The sequence below is a fragment of the Paramormyrops kingsleyae genome, chromosome 2 (assembly GCF_048594095.1).
Source record: "Paramormyrops kingsleyae isolate MSU_618 chromosome 2, PKINGS_0.4, whole genome shotgun sequence".
NCBI classification, from domain to species: domain Eukaryota; kingdom Metazoa; phylum Chordata; class Actinopteri; order Osteoglossiformes; family Mormyridae; genus Paramormyrops; species Paramormyrops kingsleyae.
In genome coordinates, this window is record NC_132798.1 from 1,109,623 (window position 1) to 1,134,254 (window position 24,632).

At 41.6% G+C, this 24,632-nt stretch overlaps 1 protein-coding gene across 26 annotated transcripts in view; it reads left to right on the plus strand.

Moving 5' to 3' along the window:
• The window catches only part of fnbp1a (formin binding protein 1a), a 67,722-nt gene extending 65,365 nt beyond the window's left edge, over positions 1-2,357 (plus strand). For 25 of the 26 annotated variants that reach the window (XM_072703122.1, XM_072703143.1, XM_072703133.1 and 22 more), the window contains one exon: positions 135-2,357. In XM_072703122.1, coding sequence (XP_072559223.1) covers positions 135-310 — 176 coding nt within the window. In that variant the 3' untranslated portion in view covers positions 311-2,357. The remainder of the gene's footprint in view (positions 1-134) is intronic. The other variant, XM_072703129.1, reaches the window with a different exon arrangement.
• Positions 2,358-24,632: the final 22,275 nt, after the last annotated feature.

Sequence of the window (24,632 nt, forward strand, 5' to 3'; positions counted from 1 at the left end):
CGCTGTGCTGTTATCCATGAGGAAAGTTCTGGCATTGCTTTGGCTTGCCCTTACTGCTTCCATCAAATAAAACTTCTGATCTATTAACACATCTGTGATAACTAGGTGCCTTAACAATAGCACGTCTCCCTCAGGTCAAAATGAGGGCACCATGTCAGTGGCAGAAGGAGAGATGCTGTACGTGATCGAGGAGGACAAAGGTGACGGCTGGACGAGAGTGCGCAGGAGTGAGGAAGAGGAAGGATACGTGCCGACGTCGTACGTGGAGGTCTTCTTGGAAATCACCAAAGGTGCTATGACATACATTTAAGCGCACGTGGTGGGATGGAGGGGCAGGACTCCTTCATTGCGTAGTGGCTCGGCGTAGTGCTGGTGTTGGGGGGGGGTGATTGGGGACAGATCGTGGGAGTAGACTGGCCCAAACCGGACAGTCCTCTGAGATCAAATCAGACTCCATTCCCCTGCGGTGGGGGTGGGGGTGTACAAGTTCATTCATTTGAGGCGTCACTTGGGATTTTTGGGGTATTTAAATGTTGGGTGACATTCTTATCTGTACTCATTCAGCAATTGCTTTTTTATTTACTTTTCCTCTGTATTCTTAAAAAGGTGAAAAAATGATACGGGTTTATCAGCCAGAGTTGTAGGCAGTCACGGAAGAGAGTTGAAAAGGACACTACATTCTGGGTTCTGTCGAGTTTGTACCTCTGCCAGCGTCTCTGATGGCTTTCCTTTTAAATCATCCTTCACAGCGTGTTGTAGCTGAGACAAACATAGCATACAAACATATCTTCACTCTAAATGAGGATCCAGGTCTCTTACATTTGATGGTCCTGTTGTCAATGTCAAACTGGAAAGTCCTTTTTCATTCAATGACATGCTTTACAGAGAAATTAAAAAACAAACAGCCGTATAATCTTTTTTTAATTCAGAGGTAGCATTTTGTAATTTCCAAATTCCTTATTTTATGCATGTTGCATTAGGTATTTCACAGTTTTGACCCAAACACTCAAGAGGGTCCAACAGCAACATGAAATGCCCAGATAGAGAAACAAAAAAAAAAAAAAAAAAAAAAAAACTGGATCTCATATTTTAGAATGTTTACCTTCATCTGCATGTGGGAAGAATACTGTGTCTGCTACTTCATTGCACTAAATTTCTATATGTTGTTTTTAATCTTGGAATAGATTTAAAAGCTGACCATATGTGCCCACTGTGTATTTTTAAGCTGTGAGAACGCATCTTCAGTTTCTGGACTTGAAGAGCTTTATACAGTCTAAAACTACAAATGCTCCATCTGCAGTAGGAATGCATGCCAAGATGTACAACGAAGCTCTGTCATGATTTTGTTTTTATTTCTTGTTAATACAAATATGGAAGTTTAAAAAAATAAAGATATGGTGGGTTTTTTAATTATAAAAAGCTTCTTATCCAGTAGTAGCTCTCGCTGTTGCATGCAATGCGCAAAGCCTTGTCATGATATGTATTCTACTCGAAAAGGGAAAAAAAATAGGAAATCACTTGCTCTTCATCAGTGAAATGTGTAAATGAGTAAGCAAAAAAGAAACCAAACTGGTCTGAGATCAGTTGCAGTGAAGGGGAGAGATATTTCTTGCAGGATGAATGAGCTGTATGGTGTGGTCAGGTGATCCTCATCATCGTTATCATTCTGCTGTCTTCCAAAGCAATGACTGTCTGCATGAGTTTGAGTCGCGCTGTTAGTTGGCAAGCATGGATATGCTGTATGTTAGTGTTTCTTTTTCACTTTACCTCGTTGTCATGGCGATACAGGTTTCCGCCAACAACGCAAACAGGAGTAGAGAATCCTCCTAATTCTTTTGCTTCAGCTCTTTTTGTGGTTACAGAAATGCAGTATGCTTTTTATTCATTTTTATAATTTTTTGCTGAAAATGTAATATTGCTGCAAGGTAAATCATTTTTTTATTTGTGACATGGGACATAAAATTTAAATATTAAAATCAGATCAAATCAGCACAAACATTTTACAGAAGCTTTTACATGCTGGTATAATAACACACGCCTCCTAAGGAACATCGGATAGTCAAACGGACGACTGCCTGGTGACCGCTGCAGCACACGGACTCCGACACACTGTCACGCTGTGCGTTTCAAAAGGAACAAAGTCATTTGTGATTTTCTGTTCCTGCTTTTTTCCAGGCTGGCCGTTGGTTTTAGTTGTTTTTTTTTTTTTTTTGGTCTTTTTGCTCTATGCATTGTCTCTAACCTGTTCTTTTCATTTGTTTTTTGTTTATTATTTGTTTTGTTCAATTGCAGATTCCTAAAAGTGTGGGACTGGCACGGGAATGGCAGGGCAAGGTGCCTCGGACAAACCCATCCTCCTCTTTAAACGTTTAGTCAGCGAAACGGCAAAGAGTAAAGGGGAAGAGCTAGGAAGCTTCCAGTTTTCTAGTTTGTACAGAAATCCAATTAACCCTTATTCTGCAATGGCTGAAAGGCGCAAATACAAATCAGCGACCCTCACAGGAGCCTTTAGATCCTCCCGCTTTCCCAAAGCTTGCTTCTTGGTGTACTAACCTGCCTATTTTCTTGTGTGTAGCGGCTGACAGCCCCCCCCAACCCCCCGCCATGGTCAGAGATGGGACCTGCACCTGAGGGGGCGGCATGGCATTGGGGGTACGCTGTCACTGTCAGTGTGACTCTCTCAAACCGCATACGGTGTTCCCGTACCAACATTGACAATCAGTCAACAGCACTTACTCTAACTACAGCATTCTGGGTCCATCCTCATGATGGTTTTGCCCCAGAAAGCAGCACTCAGATAACACCTTACAGAAGCACTGTAATTGTCGTAGGAGTTTTAGTCATCAAGGAAAGACAAAAGGTTCTCAGCTTTAACAGAAACAAGCAAATCAGAGTTATACACTTTTGTTTTTGTTTTTTTTTGCAGTTCTGCTGCTGTTACATTTGTAACGTCTTGACACTCAGAGATAACCATACATAGATAGACCATATGCTTGTATTTAACACATTCTCGTGAAGTGGGAAGGATTTAAATTCTCTTCCCGCTTGTACAGTATCACGTACCTTAATGACAGCTCCCCTCTCTGACCGCGGCCCGGCCCAGGCTGCTGTCATGGTCAGCTTTGTCGTGGCTTGTTTCCCTCTGGCCACGCCCCTAATGTACGACCACACCCCCAATGTCTGGCCACGCCCCCTGGTTGCTGCCCATCACTGTAGGCAGCTTCTGCTGGATCTTTACTTGGCATCGTGTCTCTCAGCATGCTTGCTCGCCCTGTCTCCTTGCCTCTGCCAATCCCAGAGGTCTGACCCTGTCGCTTATTCTTTCAATTAACCAATTGCCTGTGTACTGTTATTAACCTGTTTTCTATCTTCTGTTTCGTGCCTGTGGTTTATTATTATTATTGTTGTTATTATTATTATCACTGACTGTTGCTTTCTTAACATTGTCTCTTGTGCATGACCTTTAATGTTTCTGCACCTTGATCTCTGCTCTTTAACCACACCACTTTCAGGGTCAAAGGGTTTTTCTTTGTCCTGATGTCATTCACACAAGTTATATGTGCGTTTGTGTCATCTTTATATATGATTATCTATTGTACATTTGAAGATGATTTACTCGTACTGACAATAATTATGAACAGTGATACCTTCAAATGCTTGGTTATTTCATCCTTTTTCTTTATTTTTTCTTTTCTTTTTTGAAGGGGGGCTGTGGGGTTTTTCCACTAGTCATCTTGGGGACAGAAAAGCCAGACTGAATATTGCAGGGTTAGTTAGTGTTGTTTATTTGATAGATTACAATTCTGTGGTGTTTAACATGAATTGATGTTTTTATTTAATGTGTAGGAAAATGGTGCTTTTTTGCATTTGTGTGACAGTATATTACTGTTGTTTCACAATGATGTAGCATCCATTTTCCCACTGTATATGGCACAATAATTTGAACAGTTATATAATTATTGTGCTTGGACTCTCCTTGGGTGATAGAGCTACTCTTTGTTTTGGCCGTGCGTCTCACACCAGGTAAGGACCTGGATCTCAGAGTGTTGATGCGTGTTCCACATTGTGGTCGTCTCAATAATGAAATGTCCTGACGTGTCTTTTGAAAACGACATTCTTCATATTAACTGCTGTTGATCATAGCTACAGCACCTTAACTGACCCAAGTGAGTATGTCTTAAATAGTTTATCACGTAGAGTTGCTACACCAGGCAAAGTTACTCTGTTTAATCAACAATGGAGAATTCCTTTTTTCACTTATTGAGCTTTGTAGATATTCATTAGGATATAAAATACATAAACCCTGAAAGCAAGACTGAACTTTCTTGACAAAGACATTTAATCAGTAATGTGTTCCTGCCTGAGAGTAAACCCACACACCGGCAGATAGCTATCCTTTGGAGCGACACTATAGACGCAGAGAAGGGCCCAGGCCGCCTCCTTACCCGACAGCTGCTGCTTCTATTGTTGTTGTTTTTTATTTAAAACAAAAAGCTGAGAATGCTCAAAGGCCGGCGAGCACTTTTCTCCGCACTTCACGAAACAGGCCGATTACTTTGTGACGCAGCTCCTATGTCCGTACCGTGTACAGGAGAAGAGGCTTATCGAAATCAGAAAATATATACATATATAAATAATGTTTAGACCCATTGAGAAGAAACGAATATATATTTTTTTAAATCTGCTACTGTAAATTGTTTTGATATTTTTTTGTTGTTGTTTTGCTAGTTTTTTTTTTTTTTTTTGGAGAAAGTCAGCCAAACGTTTCCATGCGTTTTTGCTCTTTAACTGTGTTACATTTTATGCGCTTGTGTCCTGAGCATTGAATATACTGCATTGTATTAACTGTGCCAATAAAAAGAATATTGGGGAAAAAATCACGATATCACTTCAGTTTATCCCGAAAAGCTTGTTATCGTTTTAGCTGTTATTGTGTGCTGATGGCCGAGGCTTCCTGAAGGGAACCTTGTATTGCTGGACTTCTCCCTCTCACTCCCCTACAGATACCTCTGTCCTCTCTTCTCCTCCAAACACATTGCATTGCTGTGTGAAGCCTGGAGCCCAGAGAGAGACAAACAATTGGATGAGAGTGCAGACATCACAAACAACTGGTCTTCATCTCTCCAGTGTCTCTTCTCGTACATCATCTGTCAAATTGCTGTTGTAATCTCCTTTGCCCAAAGAGTCATGTTTTTGCATACATTCGACAGCACCACCTAACTTAATTTATTACACCCGTAAGGGTATCACGTTGGGTTCATGTATTCTTAAGGTTGTAGGCCTTGGCATATATTTCATCTGAGTGCCTCCTGTGAAAAGGAGAGAATTTTCCGTTCTTTGCGGTATTGATAACCTCGTGCTGTTGTATGGATTTGTATATAAAGCACAGTTGAGATATTGTATATCTGTCACCCATTAACTTGGTTTTTAATTGCTTCTTGTTTTCTTTTTCCTGTAAATTTTACATTGTGCTAATAAGCAGGCAATGTTTCCCTTTTACAATAATCAGCATAGGGTCTCCTGCAACCTGCCACTAGATGGCGATAAAGTGTAACGTGAGAGCTTATAAACCAGAGGTTGCACAACACTTGCATGTATTGACAATGTGTGTATCTTGCTGAAATCAGAGTGAAGTCAGGGTCATCTTCTTATCAAAGACACAGATCTTAAGCTACACTAGCGGAAGTTATGCAAGGCTAGACGGTGTTAAGAAATGGAAACTCAGAACTTGGGAAACAGTGTTCTGCGAAGTGAGGCCCCACGTATTGTGAGATGGTGAACATATTGACTGTGTTATTGTTTACCTTTAGCTTCAGTCATCCTTCATCTCGCTTTAGCAGTCCAGGAAACACTAATGTTTCCTTAATAAAGTACAATACAGACAACCAATATCAGCAGTCATTTGCAGAACCATTGTTTTATTACCTGCCTATAGCTGGAGGAATTATGGGGAGGGGGGATAGGAAGCTCTCTGTTGATCCCTGGGGTGGGGGGTGGGGGAGAGATGAGAAGCTCTCTGTTGATCCTCGTGAGGGTCCCAGCGCTGCTGCCGGGCCTTAACACGTCTGCACGCCTCATACTTGGTCCCTGCCACTCATGTCCGCGCATGGTCAGTAAGTCCTGCTGTTCTCACCTTCCTCAGAAATAGATACTGCTTAAAACAAATGCCACTGGATAGTGGAGCCGGCACGGGACACACAATGGGGAATCTGGTGCCTGTATGTTGAATACCTGTACTGTCAGTACCCTCGGGCCCTAAAGGACAATGTCTGACACACATCCAAAGCCCAGGATGAGAGACGGCAAAGAGAAGAACATTGCACAGTAATCTTCTGAATTTAGCTCACCCTCAATTCCTGTTTAAACAGAAAAAAAGCTAAGGGAGTTCTATTGTTCTAAAAAGTAGATTTGCATAAACGTATTTCTGTACTAAAACTATTTTTAGATTATGACAGGGGAAAGAAGCAAAACTGGATATTTTGGAGAGATAGGCCTGGTGATACTGGTCCCAGAAGCATTGTTCTGGTTGATACATACAGGTGTTGCACAGTGAAACTGAAACACTGGCCAAAATAGTGTTTCAGGTTTCACGCCTATACATGCGGGGCCTGATGACCAATCTTCACTGATTGCACATTCCATAAAGGTTGAATCAGCAATAGCACAGCTGTATATAAAATACTGCAATCCACACAACATAATGGGAGATATATTAGAGTTCAAAAGAGAACAAATAGTTGGTGCATGTCTCGCTGACGCATCTGTGGTCAGGACACTGAGTCTTTGTGGTGTATGGAGAGCTACGGTATCCAGGGTAATGTTGGCATATCATCACGAAGGATGGGCCACATCCAACAGGAGCTGTCTGAAAGGGGTGTCCGGGCACTAACCTGGACTGCATTCAAAAAACATCAAACCTGAGCTGCCTAACTCACTACAGAATTATATGCTCACCTTGACTCTCCCGTTTTCACAAAGACTGATGGTGAGCTCCTCGGGGTCAATATTCAAGGTTGGACTGCTATAGCCAAACCTTTGGTCACTCGTGCCAATGCCCAATGCCGGTTTCAATGGTGCCAGAAGCACCATTGGGCTGTGGACAATGTGAAACATGTATTGTTCTCTGATGAGTCCACTTTCACTGTCTTTCCCACATCCGGGAGAGTTACGGTGTGAAGAAGCCCCAAAGAGGCTCATCACCCAGAATGCTGCATACCCAGAGTGCAGCACAGGGGTGGATCAGTGATGGTTTGGGCTGCAATATCATGACATTCCCTAGGCCCACTACTTGTTCTAGATCAGCGCCTCACTGCCAAGGACCATCAAACCATTCTGGAGGACCATGTTCACCTAACAGTTCAAATATTGTGCACTGAAGGTGGTGCTGTGTATCAGGATGATAATGCATCAATACACACAGCAAGACTGCTGACAGAGTTGTTTGATGAACATGAAAGTAAAGCTGAACATCTCCCATGGCCTGCAGAATCACAAGATTTGAATATTATTGAGCCACTTTGGGTGTTTGGGAGTCTGGTAACTTTTTCCTCCACCAGCATCACATAGGGACTGCATAGGTCACTGTTCTGGCCACTATGTAGGAAGAACAAGTCCCAAGCAAAAAATGATGCTGTATTAGTCGCAAAAGGAGGCCCTACACCATAATAACAAATTATTGTGGTCTAAAACCTGGTGCTTCAGTTTCATTGCATAACCTCTGTGTAACAAAAGCAGATATAAACCGAATATTAATTTTTCATCATGCTGGCCTGTCATTCAACAGTCCAGATCAGGAGACCAAAGGTCTCAATTAGCTAGCTGACAGGAGAGCAAGGAAAGTGAATGGCAAAAGCCACAAGGTGCATAGGGATACCAATCTGTCTCTAAGGCCACACATAAATCTGCCAGCTGCTCTCTGCATGGCAAAATGGAAAACAAGGACCCTGTGCTTTGTTATCTTAGCCTTCTGATGTCCAACTGAATGGCTCCAGTGCTGGTCTTTTTCTTTTTTTTAATACACAGAGCTGGAATGGTATCAGTTACAATATCTCAACATCTCTGCTGTGCTGCCTGCGCCTCTCAGAGGGCTCTATGGGTAACTAGGGCCACAGATGCAGTCAGAGAGTGAAGTATCTCACTGGCAGAGATAGTTGAGGGAGTCGGTGGGGCTGCTTTTCGGGAAAAGGAAAGCTAAAATAAGCCAGCATCACAGCTTTCTGCAGGAGACCCCGGAGCACCACCCGCCGGGGGCTACTCGATAAAAAAATTGGCTTCGAACAAAGAAGCAAAAAGTCCATGATGCGTCATTTCTGCTTAACACTCCTCATTCATCAAGCTGTGTAGCTTTTTACTAGGTGATAACGATCTCATTCACATGTTCCCTCATGGACGATGCATTTACATTACAGTGCACACAACTGTGTTCAGGACAGAAACTACGAATGTCTGCTCTTCAAAGCTCCATAAAACTGACAGCAAGTTAATAATGAAATATTAGTTTATCCATTAGAAAACATTAATATTGTTATTTTTTAGAGCTTATTCATACAGAATGAGATGCCTTTAAAGCAGCAGTGCCTGTATATTGGTACGCTGAATATTCTTGGGTAGCATGGTTATAGCACAGTACTCAGGAATACTACTGTGTCTTGTAAATATCAGTATTATAAATAAAAGGAATAATGTGTCTAATGTAATGCGATTCTTTCCACAATGGATACCCTTTCCACAATGATTACCCTTTCCACAATGATTACCCTTTCCACAATGATTACACTTTCCACAATGATTACACTTTCCATATTGGATTAACCCTGTTCATGCTGCCATGGGGTCAGCATGCACTGCCAAATGTCACTCTGCCACAGCTATGGTTTGTCTTATCTTGTCTTATCTTCCTCTCTTGCGGTTTCATCCCTCCTGTTGTCACTTCTACTGCTCTGAAGCACCTGGCTGTCACCTCACTGTTTGTGTCCTGCAGAAAACAGAGGACAGGCTCTGCTATTCCACAGCTCCTTTGCCCTAATGCTAGAAATTCAGGTGATTCAGGTCATTTCAGTGAGTCATTTGAAGTTTAAACAATTCCATACATGTAGTATGTAGTAGAAAAATGATCTTGCTTGACAAACTAGCAAACTGAATGTAAGTACTTTGCCTCTGGAGCTGATCCTCCCCATGGAAGGATGTCTCTGATGCTAGAGGTCTACATTCTCATACAGCGTTTGCTGACACTTGATGTACAGCACCGTGCAAAAGCCATAGGCAGTCAAAAAATGTTCAAGGCTAATTATCTGGGTAGTAAGTGCACTTCTGTTCAGAACAAAAAACACAATTTAGCATTAAAACATATGCAAATTAAGAATAACACAATAACAAATTATTAAGAACTTCTTCTGTTCCCCATAAAGTTATTCATATCTAACTATAATTTCTTAAAAGTCGAACCAACCAGTTTGAAAAAAATGACCTAGAACTCGATCTGAATCTCAGAAGTTGAACCGTGAACGCCGACCTAAGATAACTTGCATGCGCGGGGAAATGAGTCACGCGGCACGTCTCTCAGTGGAAACAAAGGGTAACGCTTCAGTCTCAGCCTCGCATTCGCTGTGACAGAATCGTGCATGTTTACATAAGAACATAAGAAATTTACAAATGAGAGGAGGCCATTCGGCCCATCATGCTCGTTTGGGGAGAACTTAACTAATAGCTCAGAGTTGTTAAAATCTTATCTAGCTCTGATTTAAAGGAACCCATGGTTTTAGCTTCCGCTACACTAGCAGGAAGACTATTCCATACTCTAACTACACGCTGTGCCAATTTACACTAACTGAATACATATATTTAGACAGTAAAAATACATTTAGACAATGATAGACAGTAACAGTAATCATTATATAATTAAATACATTTAAAACTAAAGATTTCTTATTAATTATTTTGATATCATTAATAATAAACCATTAATACATTTAATTATAAAAATATTGTCGTGCCCAGTGGGGACGGAACGGAGACAAAGGCACAGACATCAGGGTATCGGGGAATACGGGGTTTAATTACAGGTAAGGTAGGCAAAACACAGATGGACAATACAATGACCGGACTGGGGAAACAAACTGAAACGCAGACGAAATACAGAGGACTAAAGACAACAACCAGAAACAGCAGATTACACGGGAATTCCACACGAGGTTAATGAGGGGGCGTGGCTCACGGAAGGAGCAGACGATCGGGGCATGGCACATTTTTTTTTAAACTTTACACATTGTTTGGATACATTTATTTTCTTACTTTAAAAATTACTGTTTTGATAAATGTGCTTAGATGTGTTTAGTACAGTATAAGCTCTTCTTGTTTTATCCGGTTCATTTTGTGTTTAAATGCTAAAAAAAAACATATTTAGGTGTAATTTTTTGGGGCCGGGAACCAATGAATTGATTTTCCATTATTTCTTATGGGGAAAATTCTATCAGAACTCGAACTTTTTAGGATTCGAACCTGAGTTCTGAATGGATTAAGTTTGAGTTCTGAGGTACCATTGTATTTATAAAATTTCACCACCGGCTCACTTAATTGATTAGCTAAAAAAAGTCAATGAGATATTAATGAGATAAGATAAGATGAGAGACTTTATTGACCCCATAAAAGTTACTTACCAGTTATACGAGGTGTGCTAGTGGTCAAGTCAAAAATACATGGGTGTATTTCATGCTTCTGCAAACTGATTTGTTTCTGACATATTTAAAAACCTGTAGCTACAAGCACATCGAAGACTTTTCATAGGAGCTACACAGGTGTTGTGAAGCTCAAGATACCTAGAAAGGTGTAGCTTTCATCCAGCAAGGTGATATGTACTTATTTACTGTTCTAAAGTAGTTCCCCTGACATATTTACTGTACTTGTAGTGTCGTTTCCTTAGATAGTAGGATTTTCTTTGCTGTCATAAGTATTGTCACCACTAGGGGGAGGGCTATTGTTCCCATTGCCTTATAACTAATCTTAAAATACACATACTTTGTATATACTATATAAATGAATTGAATACAGCTTTCAAAGACATATTTGTTCTAAGTGAAGCGATATAATGAAGCTATATTAAACTTAAACAAACAGACATTTTCTGACTTTTGTAGCAATTGTTTCAATGACACCAACAATGCATGGAATGTAACGTGACGCCTTGGGACTGTTCATGTTCTCCTTCCTTCATGTTTTCCAGAAGCTGATAGTCCATTGGTAACACACAGCAAAGCACTGTCTTCATGTTGAGCGATAGATGATGCAGACAGTAACTCTATTGCCAATGGCACTGCTCAGTCCAGCATCTTCCCCATTTTGTCAGCCAGTTGTCAGTCACAGGTCATCAGGAGCCTTTAGCCTGGCTAGTTATCATGTGTGATGGAGGATATCCAAGCCAGGCGTCTGACACCTACACCCTTCCTAGGCCCTGGTCATGTGGCCAGGCTACTAATGTACATCCTGGTGGCCATCTCCAATCACGGTGTGGAACACTAACCCTCCACCCTCAGGCCTCCCCAGGGAGCCCTTTTGTGGTGCTATTATTACAGGCATTCGCAAGTTCCTCTGACCTCGATTTGTATTTCCGTGAAAAACATGGTCTGTAATGGTTCTGCTCTTTTCCTGACAGTGATTCATGCACTCGAGAGGAACCATTGGGACCATTTGGGTTGCAGACTGACCAAAATGGAAGTCGCCAACTGCTGAAGCTTCTCCAGCTTTTTGGTTATGTTGTCATATCACAATTCAGAGTTCAGTGCCCTTTCATCTACGCAGTTAAATGTTAAAAATCACTTCATGTTTTTTTCCATAGTATATTTTTCATTTGAAGGCAACAAAAGGCACATGCACCAAATTATTACTAAACTAGTTTTCCCAGTGTCTTGTTCATTCACCTTTGCTCTGCAAGCTTTAAACTGTATTATTGTGTTGCATGGGGGTCACTTGCCAGGGAGTTACAAATCATGCATTTTTCCATTTTCGAGGATCATTCATCCAATCAGCATTCCAAGGATTCTGAGCCGATGGTGGGACACATGAGCCTCAATGAGGGCCAAGCGCTGAGAAGGACACAGTCCCATGGAGTCCTTGCACATATACTCAGCCAGTTTCTCACTGGGCCAGCATCTCTGTGGACAGTGGAAAGAAACCGGAGTCGTCCTGAAGAAACACTTGTGACTGAGGCCCAAAGGCAGAGTGGCAGCTGCAGTTCCTGCTGGCTTTTACTTTTCTCATGGTCCAGCAGATCGTTACATTCAGGAATATATATACACCCACACACATACAGCTTTGTAATTATATCTTTGTGGGGACTCTCCATTCATTTCTATGGGGAAAACTCTAATCCCAACATGACGACCTTAACCCCTACCCAGCCCTAAGCTAACCTTACAAAACGTTTGGCATTTTTCGTTTTTTTTATTGCATTCACAGATCTTTGTGGGAACCTGAAAAATGGTACCCACAACATCAAAATAACAGGTTTTTATCAAATTGTGGGGAACATTTGGGGTACCCTACTCGCAGCGACGTAATTTGGAAATTTAGTTTTTTACATTAAATTTTAAAACTTAACATTAGCGTTACCTAATTCAAACACTCTTTGGTGGCATTGGTGGCTTAATGGTTAGGGAAGTGCACTTATAATTGAAGGATTGCTGGTTTGAATACCAGACCAGCAAGGCACCACTGAAGTACCCTGAGCAAGGCACTGCCCCCTGGGTGCTGAATTAGCTGCCCCCTGCTATGTCACAACATCACATATGGGTTAAATGCAGAGGACACATTCTGTGTGCTGTGGTATGTCAACAATCACTGATCACCTAATTACCGTAATTTGGTCCCCACAATGTAATATAACCATAATCCACACACACACACATACATATACACATTTTATATATATATATATCCTCCTTATATATAATCCTCCTGAGACCCGACCTATTCATTTATGTCCATTGTAGTTTATATTGTATTGTTGCATTTATTTTTTCACTGATGTTGGGAAACGTATTTATTTATTATATGTATAAGAGGACATGCTGTGAAATTAAAATAAGAATAAATTTGAAAAAATCTAAATTGTAAGATGTCTTATTTCCTCCAAAGACAAATAACCTACAATTGAAGGACATATATATACACTCACCTAAAGGATTATTAGGAACACCTGTTCAATTTCTCATTAATGCAATTATCTAATCAACCAATCACATGACAGTTGCTTCAATGCATTTAGGGGTGTGGTCCTGGTCAAGACAATCTCCTGAACTCCAAACTGAATGTCAGAATGGGAAAGAAAGGTGATTTAAGCAATTTTGAGCGTGGCATGGTTGTTGGTGCCAGACGGGCCGGTCTGAGTATTTCACAATCTGCTCAGTTACTGGGATTTTCACGCACAATCATTTCTAGGGTTTACAAAGAATGGTGTGCAAAGGGAAAAACATCCAGTATGCTGCAGTCCTGTGGGCGAAAATGCCTTGTTGATGCTAGAGGTCAGAGGAGAATGGGCCGACTGATTCAAGCTGATAGAAGAGCAACTTTGACTGAAATAACCACTCATTACAACCGAGGTATGCAGCAAAGCATTTGTGAAGCCACAACACCCACAACCTTGAGGCGGATGGGCTACAACAGCAGAAGACCCCACCGGGTACCACTCATCTCCACTACAAATAGGAAAAAGAGGCTACAATTTGCACGAGCTCACCAAAATTGGACAGTTGAAGACTGGAAAAATGTTGCCTGGTCTGATGAGTCTCGATTTCTGTTGAGACATTCAAATGGTAGAGTCAGAATTTGGCGTAAACAGAATGAGAACATGGATCCATCATACCTTGTTACCACTGTGCAGGCTGGTGGTGTAATGGTGTGGGGGATGTTTTCTTGGCACACTTTAGGCCCCTTAGTGCCAATTGAGCATCGTTTAAATGCCACGGCCTACCTGAGCATTGTTTCTGACCATGTCCATCTCTTTATGACCACCATGTACCCATCCTCTGATGGCTACTTCCAGCAGGATAATGCACCATGTCACAAAGCTCAAATCATTTCAAATTGGTTTCTTGATCATGACAATGAGTTCACTGTACTAAAATGGCCCCCACAGTCACCAGATCTCAACCCAATAGAGCATCTTTGGGATGTGGTGGAACGGGAGCTTCGTGCCCTGGATGTGCATCCCACAAATCTCCATGAACTGCAAGATGCTATCCTATCAATATGGGCCAACATTTCTAAAGAATGCTTTCAGCACCTTGTTGAATCAATGCCACGTAGAATTAAGGCAGTTCTGAAGGCGAAAGGGGGTCAAACACCGTATTAGTATGGTGTTCCTAATAATCCTTTAGGTGAGTGTATAACTAATGTTACGATCCCCAGTATAGGGTTGGAAAGGGAATGGGGAGATGAGACAAGCGGGGAATAGGGAAAGGGGGCACGGGAAACAAGACGGATCTTTTTTTATGTTTTTCATTTTCCACAAACACTTTCACAAACACCCGGTGTAACAGACTTGGCCAAAGTCTGTTACAATGGCCAATATAACAAACAAAACACCGCTACCGAATGAAACCCAGTTTAAGCTAATCCTACATGAGATAAACAAATTACAAACAAAACAACAATACTAACTCCTAGCTCCCTAACCAAACCAACAAATATGCAACGGGTTACGCAGAACAAAAATGACAGTCACTCCTTACACACATAGCTGCGAACACACACAGCAAGCACACAAAACCCGGGCAACGGTACCGAATGCAGAAGGCAAAGGGTAGACGAAAACAGGCAAAGGGTCAAACCAGAAAAACAACAAGCCAGGGCAGAAGTACCGAAAAAGGGCGAAGCGAAGATCAGAAACCAAAACCAAAAATGTCATACACAAGCAATCAAACCAATCAACAATCCAATAATAAATTAAGCAATGAGCAAAGCTTTCAAGGTGTGCGAGCTGTGGCCTTTTCTTTGCAGAAACAGGAAGTAACGCTGAAGACAGGGGGCATGGCCAGGTCCGGGAGGTGGAGCAAAATGGAGCAACCAGCGAATTGCGACGAGGGCGAGAAGTCCAGAGAATCTGCCAGGACCTCCTGCAAATACTTACGGCACGTAACACTTACATATATACATATATGTATTAACACATATATGTATGCGTGTGTGTCTGTACAGTACATACATACATTTAGGAATGGGAGTTCATGTCTGTGTAAAGGCAGGTGTCCCAATACTTTTTGGCAATATAGTGCTTTAATATGGAGTTGGCCCACCCTTTGCGGCTATAACAGCTTCAACTCTTCTGGGAAGGCTGTCCACAAGGTTTATGAGTGTGTTTATGGGAATTTTGACCATTCTTCCAGGAGAGCATTTGTGAGGTCAGGCACTGATGTTCAATGAGAAGGCCTAGCTCACAGTCTCCACTTTAATTCATCCCAAAGGTGTTCTATCGCGTTGAAGTCAGGGCTCTGTGCAGGCCAGTCAAGTTCCTCCACACCAGACTTGCTCATCCATGTCCTTATGGACCTTCTTTGTGCACTGGTGCGCAGTCATATTGGACCAGGAAGGAGCCATCCCCAAACTGTTCCCACAAAGTTGGGAGCATGAAATTGTTCAAAATGGATTCAAATACTGCAGCATTAAGAGTTCCTTTCACTGGAACTAAGGGGCCAAGCCCAACCCCTGAAAAACAACCCCACACCATAATCCCCCCTCCACCAAACTTTACACTTGGCACAATGCAGTCAGGCAAGTACCGTTCTCCTGGCAACTGCCAAACCCAGACTCATCAATCAGATTGCCAGACAGAGAAGCATGATTCGTCACTCCAGAGAACACATCTCCACTGCTCTGAAGTCCAGTGGCAGTGTGCTTTACACCACTGCATCCGACGCTTTGCATTGCACTTGGTGATGTAGGGCTTGGATGCAGCTGCTCGGCCATGGAAACCCATTCCATGAAGTTCTCTACACACTGTTCTTGAGCTAATCTGAAGGCCACATGAAGTTTGGAGGTCTGTAGCTATTGACTCTGCAGACAGTTGGTGACTTCTGCACACTGTGTGCCTCAGCACGCGTTGTCCCCGCTCTGTGATTTTACGTGGCCTCCCACTTCGTGGCTGAGTTGCTGTTGTTCCCATTTGCTTCCACTCTGTTATAATACCACTATACCATGGTAATTGACTGTGGAATATTGAGTAGCAAGGAAATTCCATGAATGGACTTACTGCACAGGTGACATCCTATCACGGTACCACGCTTCAATTCACTGAGCTCTGGAGAGCGACCCATTCCTTCACATGTGTTTGTAGAAGCAGTCTGCGTGCCTAGGTGCTTGATTTTATACAGAAGTTATTGGAACACCTGAATTCAATGATTTGGAGAGGGGTGTCCCAGTACCTTTGGCAATATAGAGCACGTGTGTAAATAGTATATCTGCTCAAAGAAAATCTTCAAAATTCAGCAAAAATATTGCATTTTTTTTGGATTTCTAACAAAAAACGTTATTAATTTGTTTAGAAAAAATATCAATCACATTAGAAACAACCAGTAGTTTTACGTAAAACATTCAAGTAGTAATACACTGAAACCCAAATTATAGTCCTGAAACAGCTGTTCTGAATTAAAAAGTTAGTTGACGAACAGTCTCATTGTGTGCTTTTTAATCAGTAACACCTTTGCAATAACATACAACACCAAACACTAGGGGGCAGTGCCCACAATTGCAAGTAATAGCAAAATGGCAAGAACACAACTGAATGTTAATCAAAAATAAAAAATAAATAAAAATATATATGACACTTAATAAAAAGAAGTGTGTGTGGAACGTGTGTAGATAATGATAGTCAATGTAACATTTTTTTACAGGATCTACTGTCCCATTACTTGCTATGAGCATTGCATGTGTGTGAATATATAAATGTATGTACAGTGTATGTGTGTGTGTGCATATCTAAATGTATGTGTGTGGGTGTGTGTGTATTCAATTCTTAAAGCAATATTCCACATGCTCTTCTTCAAGCTTGTGGTCATGTGCCACAATCATCACAGCTCATCTTCCCAAAGCCTTTCCGCCTCAGCTCTGGGTTTGCTGTCTCTCCTGGGATTCCTAGTCCAAGGCTACCAAACATAAATCAAAGGCAGAGAGAAAAGGCTCAGATGGATGTGCTGACAGTCCATTGTCTCAGTGTCTGTTCCTCCTCACCACTGTTTCTGGAAGGCATGTCCGTGCCAAAGAGGGAAGGAACACAGGGAATAAAAGAGGAGTCATTCCCTCCATTTTCCAGATCGATTTGATTTATAGTGAGAGTCAGCTAGCTTCCCTTGTACCTGCAGACATTTAGAGAGGAGGTGACCAGAACTGCTGCTTGAGCACTTTACCAGTGCTGGGAGGCTGCAACGGGTCATAGGCGCACACAGGGCCTGTCAGCTGGAGTTACACACTGCATGCTGAGGAAGGAAGTCTCTATTAGACACAGATCATTTTAAGCACCTGTTTTCAACCATCGCAAAAGGTATTTGTTGATTTTTCCCAGTGCACCGCTTAAGCTGCGTGAGTCATTCCTGTTTCTTCCACGGAGCCTGTGAGCTTGTGTCTATGTTTTTCTTGGCCAACACATCCCGACTGCATTTCCAGTGCAATACTCCCACTGCGTTTCCCCTTATCTGTGTGTGGGGTTTTGGATGAGGCGCCGCGGTCCGGACCCAAAAAGGCTGCATCTCTATGTTCTGTCAGAGGCCCTGTAATGGAGAAGGAACATCTGGCATGACTAGACCCTCATGAGACATCAACAGCGCTCTGTGACAAGTAACGAAAAAACACGGGAGTCAGGGAACAAGTGCTGGCAGCTGGTCGGCCGCCGACAGGAGCTGAAGGAGTGGAAGGAGGAACCTCAGCAGGTAAGAGGAGATCAGCGGCGCCCTCCACAGGGCTGCTGTGGACATCATACGTGTTCCACACGCTCTGCATTCTGTTACATGCCAGTGACTCTATGTTCGAATAGAATGGGGGGGTATATTTTATGTTCATGATTTGGAAACCATGCTGGCTGTCAAACACACACTTATGTGCAGTGTATTTATGTGATAATTGCTCTGCAATGTTTCCTTACTAATAGGATACATTTAAGGGAGTGAATTTTAATGAATTTTAAATAAATAAACACTGGTACTGTTCATATATTTTATGTTATTCATGACTGTAAGGCTGTAGTACCACTTGGACAAAAAAGCCACAAATCTAATTCAGATCAAGTATTCATTCATATCTATACACACACACAATGCACCTCAAGCCCCCCCTCCTCCACCTCCATGATGGATTGTGCCAGGATAAAGCAGGAACCTTTGAGACTTTTAACTTATTCATTATCCAAAGTACAAGACAATTTCAAGGTAGCATATTTCACAGTCTGGATTCTGAATTGGTAAGGTATGTTAGGGTGTTAAGGTATGTTAGGGTGTTAAGGTATGTTAGGATGTTAAGGTATGCTTACATGCTGGTTATGAATGTTCTGTGGTGCATTATGAAGGTGCAGTTAAAGCAAAGCATACAGTCTGTCCCAGTAATGCATTTCTAAGAACTTTTGAATGGATGTGAAATAAATTTTAGGGCATGGAATTAATTTGTTGAATTGTGTCTGCCTATGTATATTATTATTATTATTATTATTATTATTATTATTATTAATAACAACGATAATAATAATAATAATACATAAATACATACATACATACATATTCATACTCATCCAGAGAGATACCTTGTATGAAAATGTTGTTTTAATGACTGTCTAGCCAGATTAATAGATGTGCTTTGCCAAAACCTTTCTGCCCCCAGTGTAAAAGAGCCCAGTGAAGGTGTTATGGTGCTTCCAGACTTGCTGTTGGGGGAAACACATTTTGATGCAAAATCATGTCCAAATTAGTGTTATTGCCAGCACACCCTGCTGGTTTTTAACGTTTGACACTGTTTTGCTGTGCAAATGAAGCGCTATGTGACCTCTGACCGATGGCAGCTGGGTACAGGACTACATGCATCATGTTTATGCTAAATCCTATAAGAATATGTCACATGTATTTGGAGATGAGGTCCTTAAAGCTATATGCACATCTTATACACTATTTAAAGCTGTCTAGTGCAGATGGAGAGTAATTTGTCCCAAAGAAGAGAAGAGAAAAGACAAAAGAACCAACAAATTCATTTATTATTTTAAATGTAAAAGGGAACACATTGCACAATATAACACAGTTACTTTTCATATTACTTGTGATTTCAGTAATAAGAGATACTCTACAGCCTGTGAGTCAGGGGTAGGGGTTTTGGGCAGAGCTCAGAGAGCACTAGCATCAGATAATTACATCAAAATGGCCAGTGGGGGTGCTGAGACATTTTATTATGAAAACCTGGGAAATATTCCCAATGGGAAAAATGTTTATCATCATGCCAAAGGTACCGACTGAATCCATTACTTTGATGTTTCCCGATTGCTGCATTTTTTTTTTATTTTTAAATTTTGTTTATTATTATGAAATACCCTGGAAGATTTGCCCTGGCTGATCCTGTCTAAGAGGGAGGAAGGTACAGAGAAATATAATTAGGTGGACCTCCAAGAAAAGCTCCTTTTGCTTTTCCTGTTGCCCTGGAGACGTCTTTCTGTCTTCTGGAAGCATTTCAGGCCAAGAGCACCTGCACTGCTGCGGTCTTCATGTCTTGGATAAACATGAGACCAAACATTTCACTGTAATTGTTCTCCTTTTTCGTTATTTCCCTCTTATTTTTAGGGGTTGTGTGGGTAGAAGGAAGGTTGAAAGACAAAATTGTGCTTTTTTTAAAAACTCTAATGGGTCTGGAGCACTGGCTTTACCTTTAGGCTTTATGGTGGCCTCATGTTTGCCTTTTATATTTCACTGTAAAAGCAAACACTTGCCCTTGAACTTGTAATGTGGTGCATTTTTTGAGTTCTGGCTCACTGTCTCTCCCCATGGCGACAAAGAGCCCTTCTGCAGGGGGGTCAGATTTAACTAATCCTAAAACATTTTACACGGCCTTTAAAATCTCGCCACAGGCTCAATGTTTAAACATGAACTACTTTAATAGGATCCTTAGCTGCTTGTTGAGGTAAGAAGAACACTGCTTTAAACGGGATTGCTTTCTAATTCCTGTTGTGTGCTTTGACAGATCATGCTGTGACTCAGAAAAGCATAATTCCCCTTAAATAATCTCAGACTCTCATCCATTGATGGAAAAAGCTGTAGAATTAAAACGTCTTGGATATCGCTGGCAGCTGAATGATGCAGAGCAATAGCAATAGACTGGCATTCTGTCCAGACCATACTCTACCCCATGTAATCCCACCTAACACATAATGACTCAGATAATAGCAATCTAACTACCAAGCATCTGATTGGCTGCACCGTTACATCAGATTATTTTAAGAATATGTGGTATCTTGCAATGTGAAATAAATGGTGGAAGTCTTCATTGGTTTTGGTTTATAGTAGAAGCATATAACTTTCACTAAACATCCAGGTTTATGGTCTGCAAATAGCAGCACTCATTTTTGTTTCTTTGGCAGATTTAATTGGCAGTAATAAATCATACTGTGACTTACAATGTATAACACTGTGTAACAAAGTGCACTTTGTGACACATTATGAAGTTCATGACACATATTCAGCACACGTTTCTTTGTGGGGACTTTCCTGTCCACCCTCAAGGTAGCCCCCCCCCCCCCCGAGCATTGCTGCCCATGTGCTAAATAGCCATCCGCTGCTATTTTACATATGGGTTAAATGCAGAGGACACATTTCCCTGTCGTGCACTGTGTGCTATGGTGTGTCAACAATGACAATTAATTACTTTCATTCTTCTTCACTTTCTTTCACTTCATTTCAAAACAACTAATTGCCAATTAAATAATTACTAACCCAATATGCCATTTTACTAAAACCCAAAAATGTTGTAAACACCACACCTCATTTTCTAGTACATTGTTTGGCTTAGCAGGACTATTCCTGCAACATCCTTCAGTTGTTTCAAGTTTTGCTGTCCTTGTTGGCACTTCACAAAATTTGTCCCCAGAAATGCAACAAAATCTATAGTGTACATACCCTGCACACGCATTTTACAGGCTACGCTTTAATCCGGCCCCTCCCTGGGACGCTTCCTCTCGTTTACACGCCACGCTGCGTCCAATTTGCTCCCCAGATGTTCCTGTCAGGGTGTTTGCTGTCAAAAGGAGGATCTCATCAGTTTCCTGAAGCTGAAATTTCCTGGCTGTCAGGGTTAGTCCCACCTGTGTACCACGCTGCTCTAACCAGACTGACCTCTGCCAGCATAAATTATACACCGTATGTGTCAATTGGTGACTCCAGTAAAAACAAAGTCAAAAACAGCTTGATGACAAAAACCAAATTGTAGTCAATGGGCAAATCTGCTCCAAAGCTTATGGGGAAATAACGACCTGAACCTTGTAAGTCAAAATAAACCTGCTGAAAATGAGATTTATGAGCTGTCAGAGATCACAGTCTCAGCAGCCATAAAACATCCCCCCAGTCTCTCTCTATTCTGCCATAAGCACCGCTTCAGAAGCAAACAATGCACTCACACACATGAACACACATGAACACACATGAACACACATGAACACACGCACACACACACGTACAGCATGGCGGTTTTATGACAGTCTATTGTTTTTATGGATATAGCCCATACACCAGTATTCACAGCCTGGAGACAAATTACTCTGCAGGCTCTTGAAAGGTAAAGATAATTGGAGCATGTTGAGGGGAGTCTGGTTAATATCCCTATCCAGAACACGCAAACATCTGATCTAAAGACCTGAGTAAATAGTCATATAGAATAATTACTCAATGGTTACTGCTCATGCCCCGACATACGGTAGAGTATTAGGGCTACCCAAAAGGGAAAAAAAATACAAAACATTTTGAGATTAAAGTTAAAATAAACTTTCAGGATTAAGGCTGAATGCATTGTGTTTAAAGCTGAAATAAATATTTGAGATTAAAGTTCAAATAAATTTCTGAGATTAAAGTGAGTTTTGATGTAATTCTACAGATAGCTTCTCCTAGTGCAAGGTTTGCCGAGTAGGGGTCAGGAAATGATTTGTCTATAAACACATCAAGAAAAATATCCAAATTTAACCATAACCACAACAGACTAATTGTGACAAAACCATCAAAGAGGCAAAAATATAGTGGCAGGACTCAGTAGATTGAAATGTAATACAGGCTGGAGGCCACTATTGTAAACCTAGTGGGGGTCATGAGTTTCTGTTACTGTTGTTTTGGGGTCGTGGGCTGAAAAGTTTTTTAGCAGACGTGAGCCATCATTTGGTATGGAATGCTGAATGTGAGGAGTCTTTATGGTGTCGTCGTGTAAGACGACTCTCCTCCTACAGATATCTCACAGTCACTCTGTATGGTGTCGTCGTGTAAGACGACTCTCCTCCTACAGATATCTCACAGTCACTCTGTATGGTGTCGTCGTGTAAGACGACTCTCCTCCTACAGATATCTCACAGTCACTCTGTATGGTGTCGTCGTGTAAGACGACTCTCCTCCTACAGGTATCTCACAGTCACTCTGTATGGTGTCGTCGTGTAAGACGACTCTCCTCCTACAGGTATCTCACAGTCACTCTGTATGGTGTCGTCGTGTAAGACGACTCTCCTCCTACAGGTATCTCACAGTCACTCTGTATGGTGTCGTCGTGTAAGACGACTCACCTCCTACAGGTATCTCACAGTCACTCTGTATGGTGTCGTCGTGTAAGACGACTCTCCTCCTACAGGTATCTCACAGTCACTCTGTATGGTGTCGTCGTGTAAGACGACTCTCCTCCTACAGGTATCTCACAGTCACTCTGTATGGTGTCGTCGTGTAAGACGACTCTCCTCCTACAGGTATCTCACAGTCACTCTGTATGGTGTCGTCGTGTAAGACGACTCTCCTCCTACAGGTATCTCACAGTCACTCTGTATGGTGTCGTCGTGTAAGACGACTCTCCTCCTACAGGTATCTCACAGTCACTCTGTATGGTGTCGTCGTGTAAGACGACTCTCCTCCTACAGGTATCTCACAGTCACTCTGTATGGTGTCGTCGTGTAAGACGACTCTCCTCCTGCAGGTATCTCACAGTCACTCTGTATGGTGTCGTCGTGTAAGACGACTCTCCTCCTGCAGATATCTCACAGTCACTCTGTATGGTGTCGTCGTGTAAGACGACTCACCTCCTACAGGTATCTCACAGTCACTCTGTATGGTGTCGTCGTGTAAGACGACTCACCTCCTACAGGTATCTCACAGTCACTCTGTATGGTGTCGTCGTGTAAGACGACTCTCCTCCTACAGGTATCTCACAGTCACTCTGTATGGTGTCGTCGTGTAAGACGACTCTCCTCCTGCAGATATCTCACAGTCACTGACTGGCTTCTACCCTTCAACTTTCACCTTTTTTCTCAAAAGTTTATTTCAACTTTAATCTTGAAAGTTTATGTTCACTTTAATCTCAATATGATGTCTAATTTTCCTCCTTTTAGGTGACTCAATTACTCTTCCATACTAACAACATCAGGAGTGCATGTGGCATTAAATTAGAATATAAACTGACCTCATAATCAAGACAGACTGTGACCTGAATATTTTCTCCTTAGGCCCAGAAAGTAATCCTTATTCATGCTAATCATTTCTGTTTTCAGCTGTTTTCTTTCTAAATATATCCAAAATTTCACTTTAGATATCTGTTACTCTCCCATGGAAATAGCATCAGGCGTCTCACTAAAGTACCTTCCACTCTCAATGTAAAAATCACAGTAAGCTGTATCTACATTTGGCAATTTTAGGTTAAACAGCCAACAGAGCATTGAATATGAACAGAAATGTGCCAAGTGACTTTACACTTTATAAAGTTCCTGTGCCCTGCGATGGGTTGGCATCCTATCCTGGATTGTTCCCTGCCTTCCGCTTATGCCTGGGATAGACTCTGGACCCTTGAGACCCTCTATAAGACAAGTGTATCTGGAAAATGGATAGATGGATAAAGTTCCTGTAGTGTACAACAATGTGGTTTCCAGCTAATTCTGTTTCTCTACAAATAAACAAGGAAATATAAATACGGTATTTAAATTTTGGCACTGATTTGTTTGACTTTCTTATATGGATGTCTAACACAGCCATCTGAATCATTGTGAAGATACTGTACAATACCCTTGTGCTGTAAATGTCCTCACTCACTCCTCTCCAACAGGACATTTGAGTCATTTATTATCTCGCTAAAATGATTAATCAAGGACAGGGTGCATCTGCCGGAAAGGGAAACAAAGAACATGCCTTCACGTTTACATAAAGCAAACCACAATAACACCACCATTTCTGTGTGCTGTAACATCCTAAAAGATGCATGGCTGTTTGCTTGTAAACAGGCATCCCCATTTTGAGAAGAAATACATTTATATGATTAGCAGAATTAGTTAAACTTTTTGCTATTTAATAATTTCAATGGAAATGTTCTGTCTACTAGTAGCTTAGTATAGTGTTTAACAACTAACATACTGTATAAGTGAATCTTACAGACATCAAGCGCAATTTCCCAAC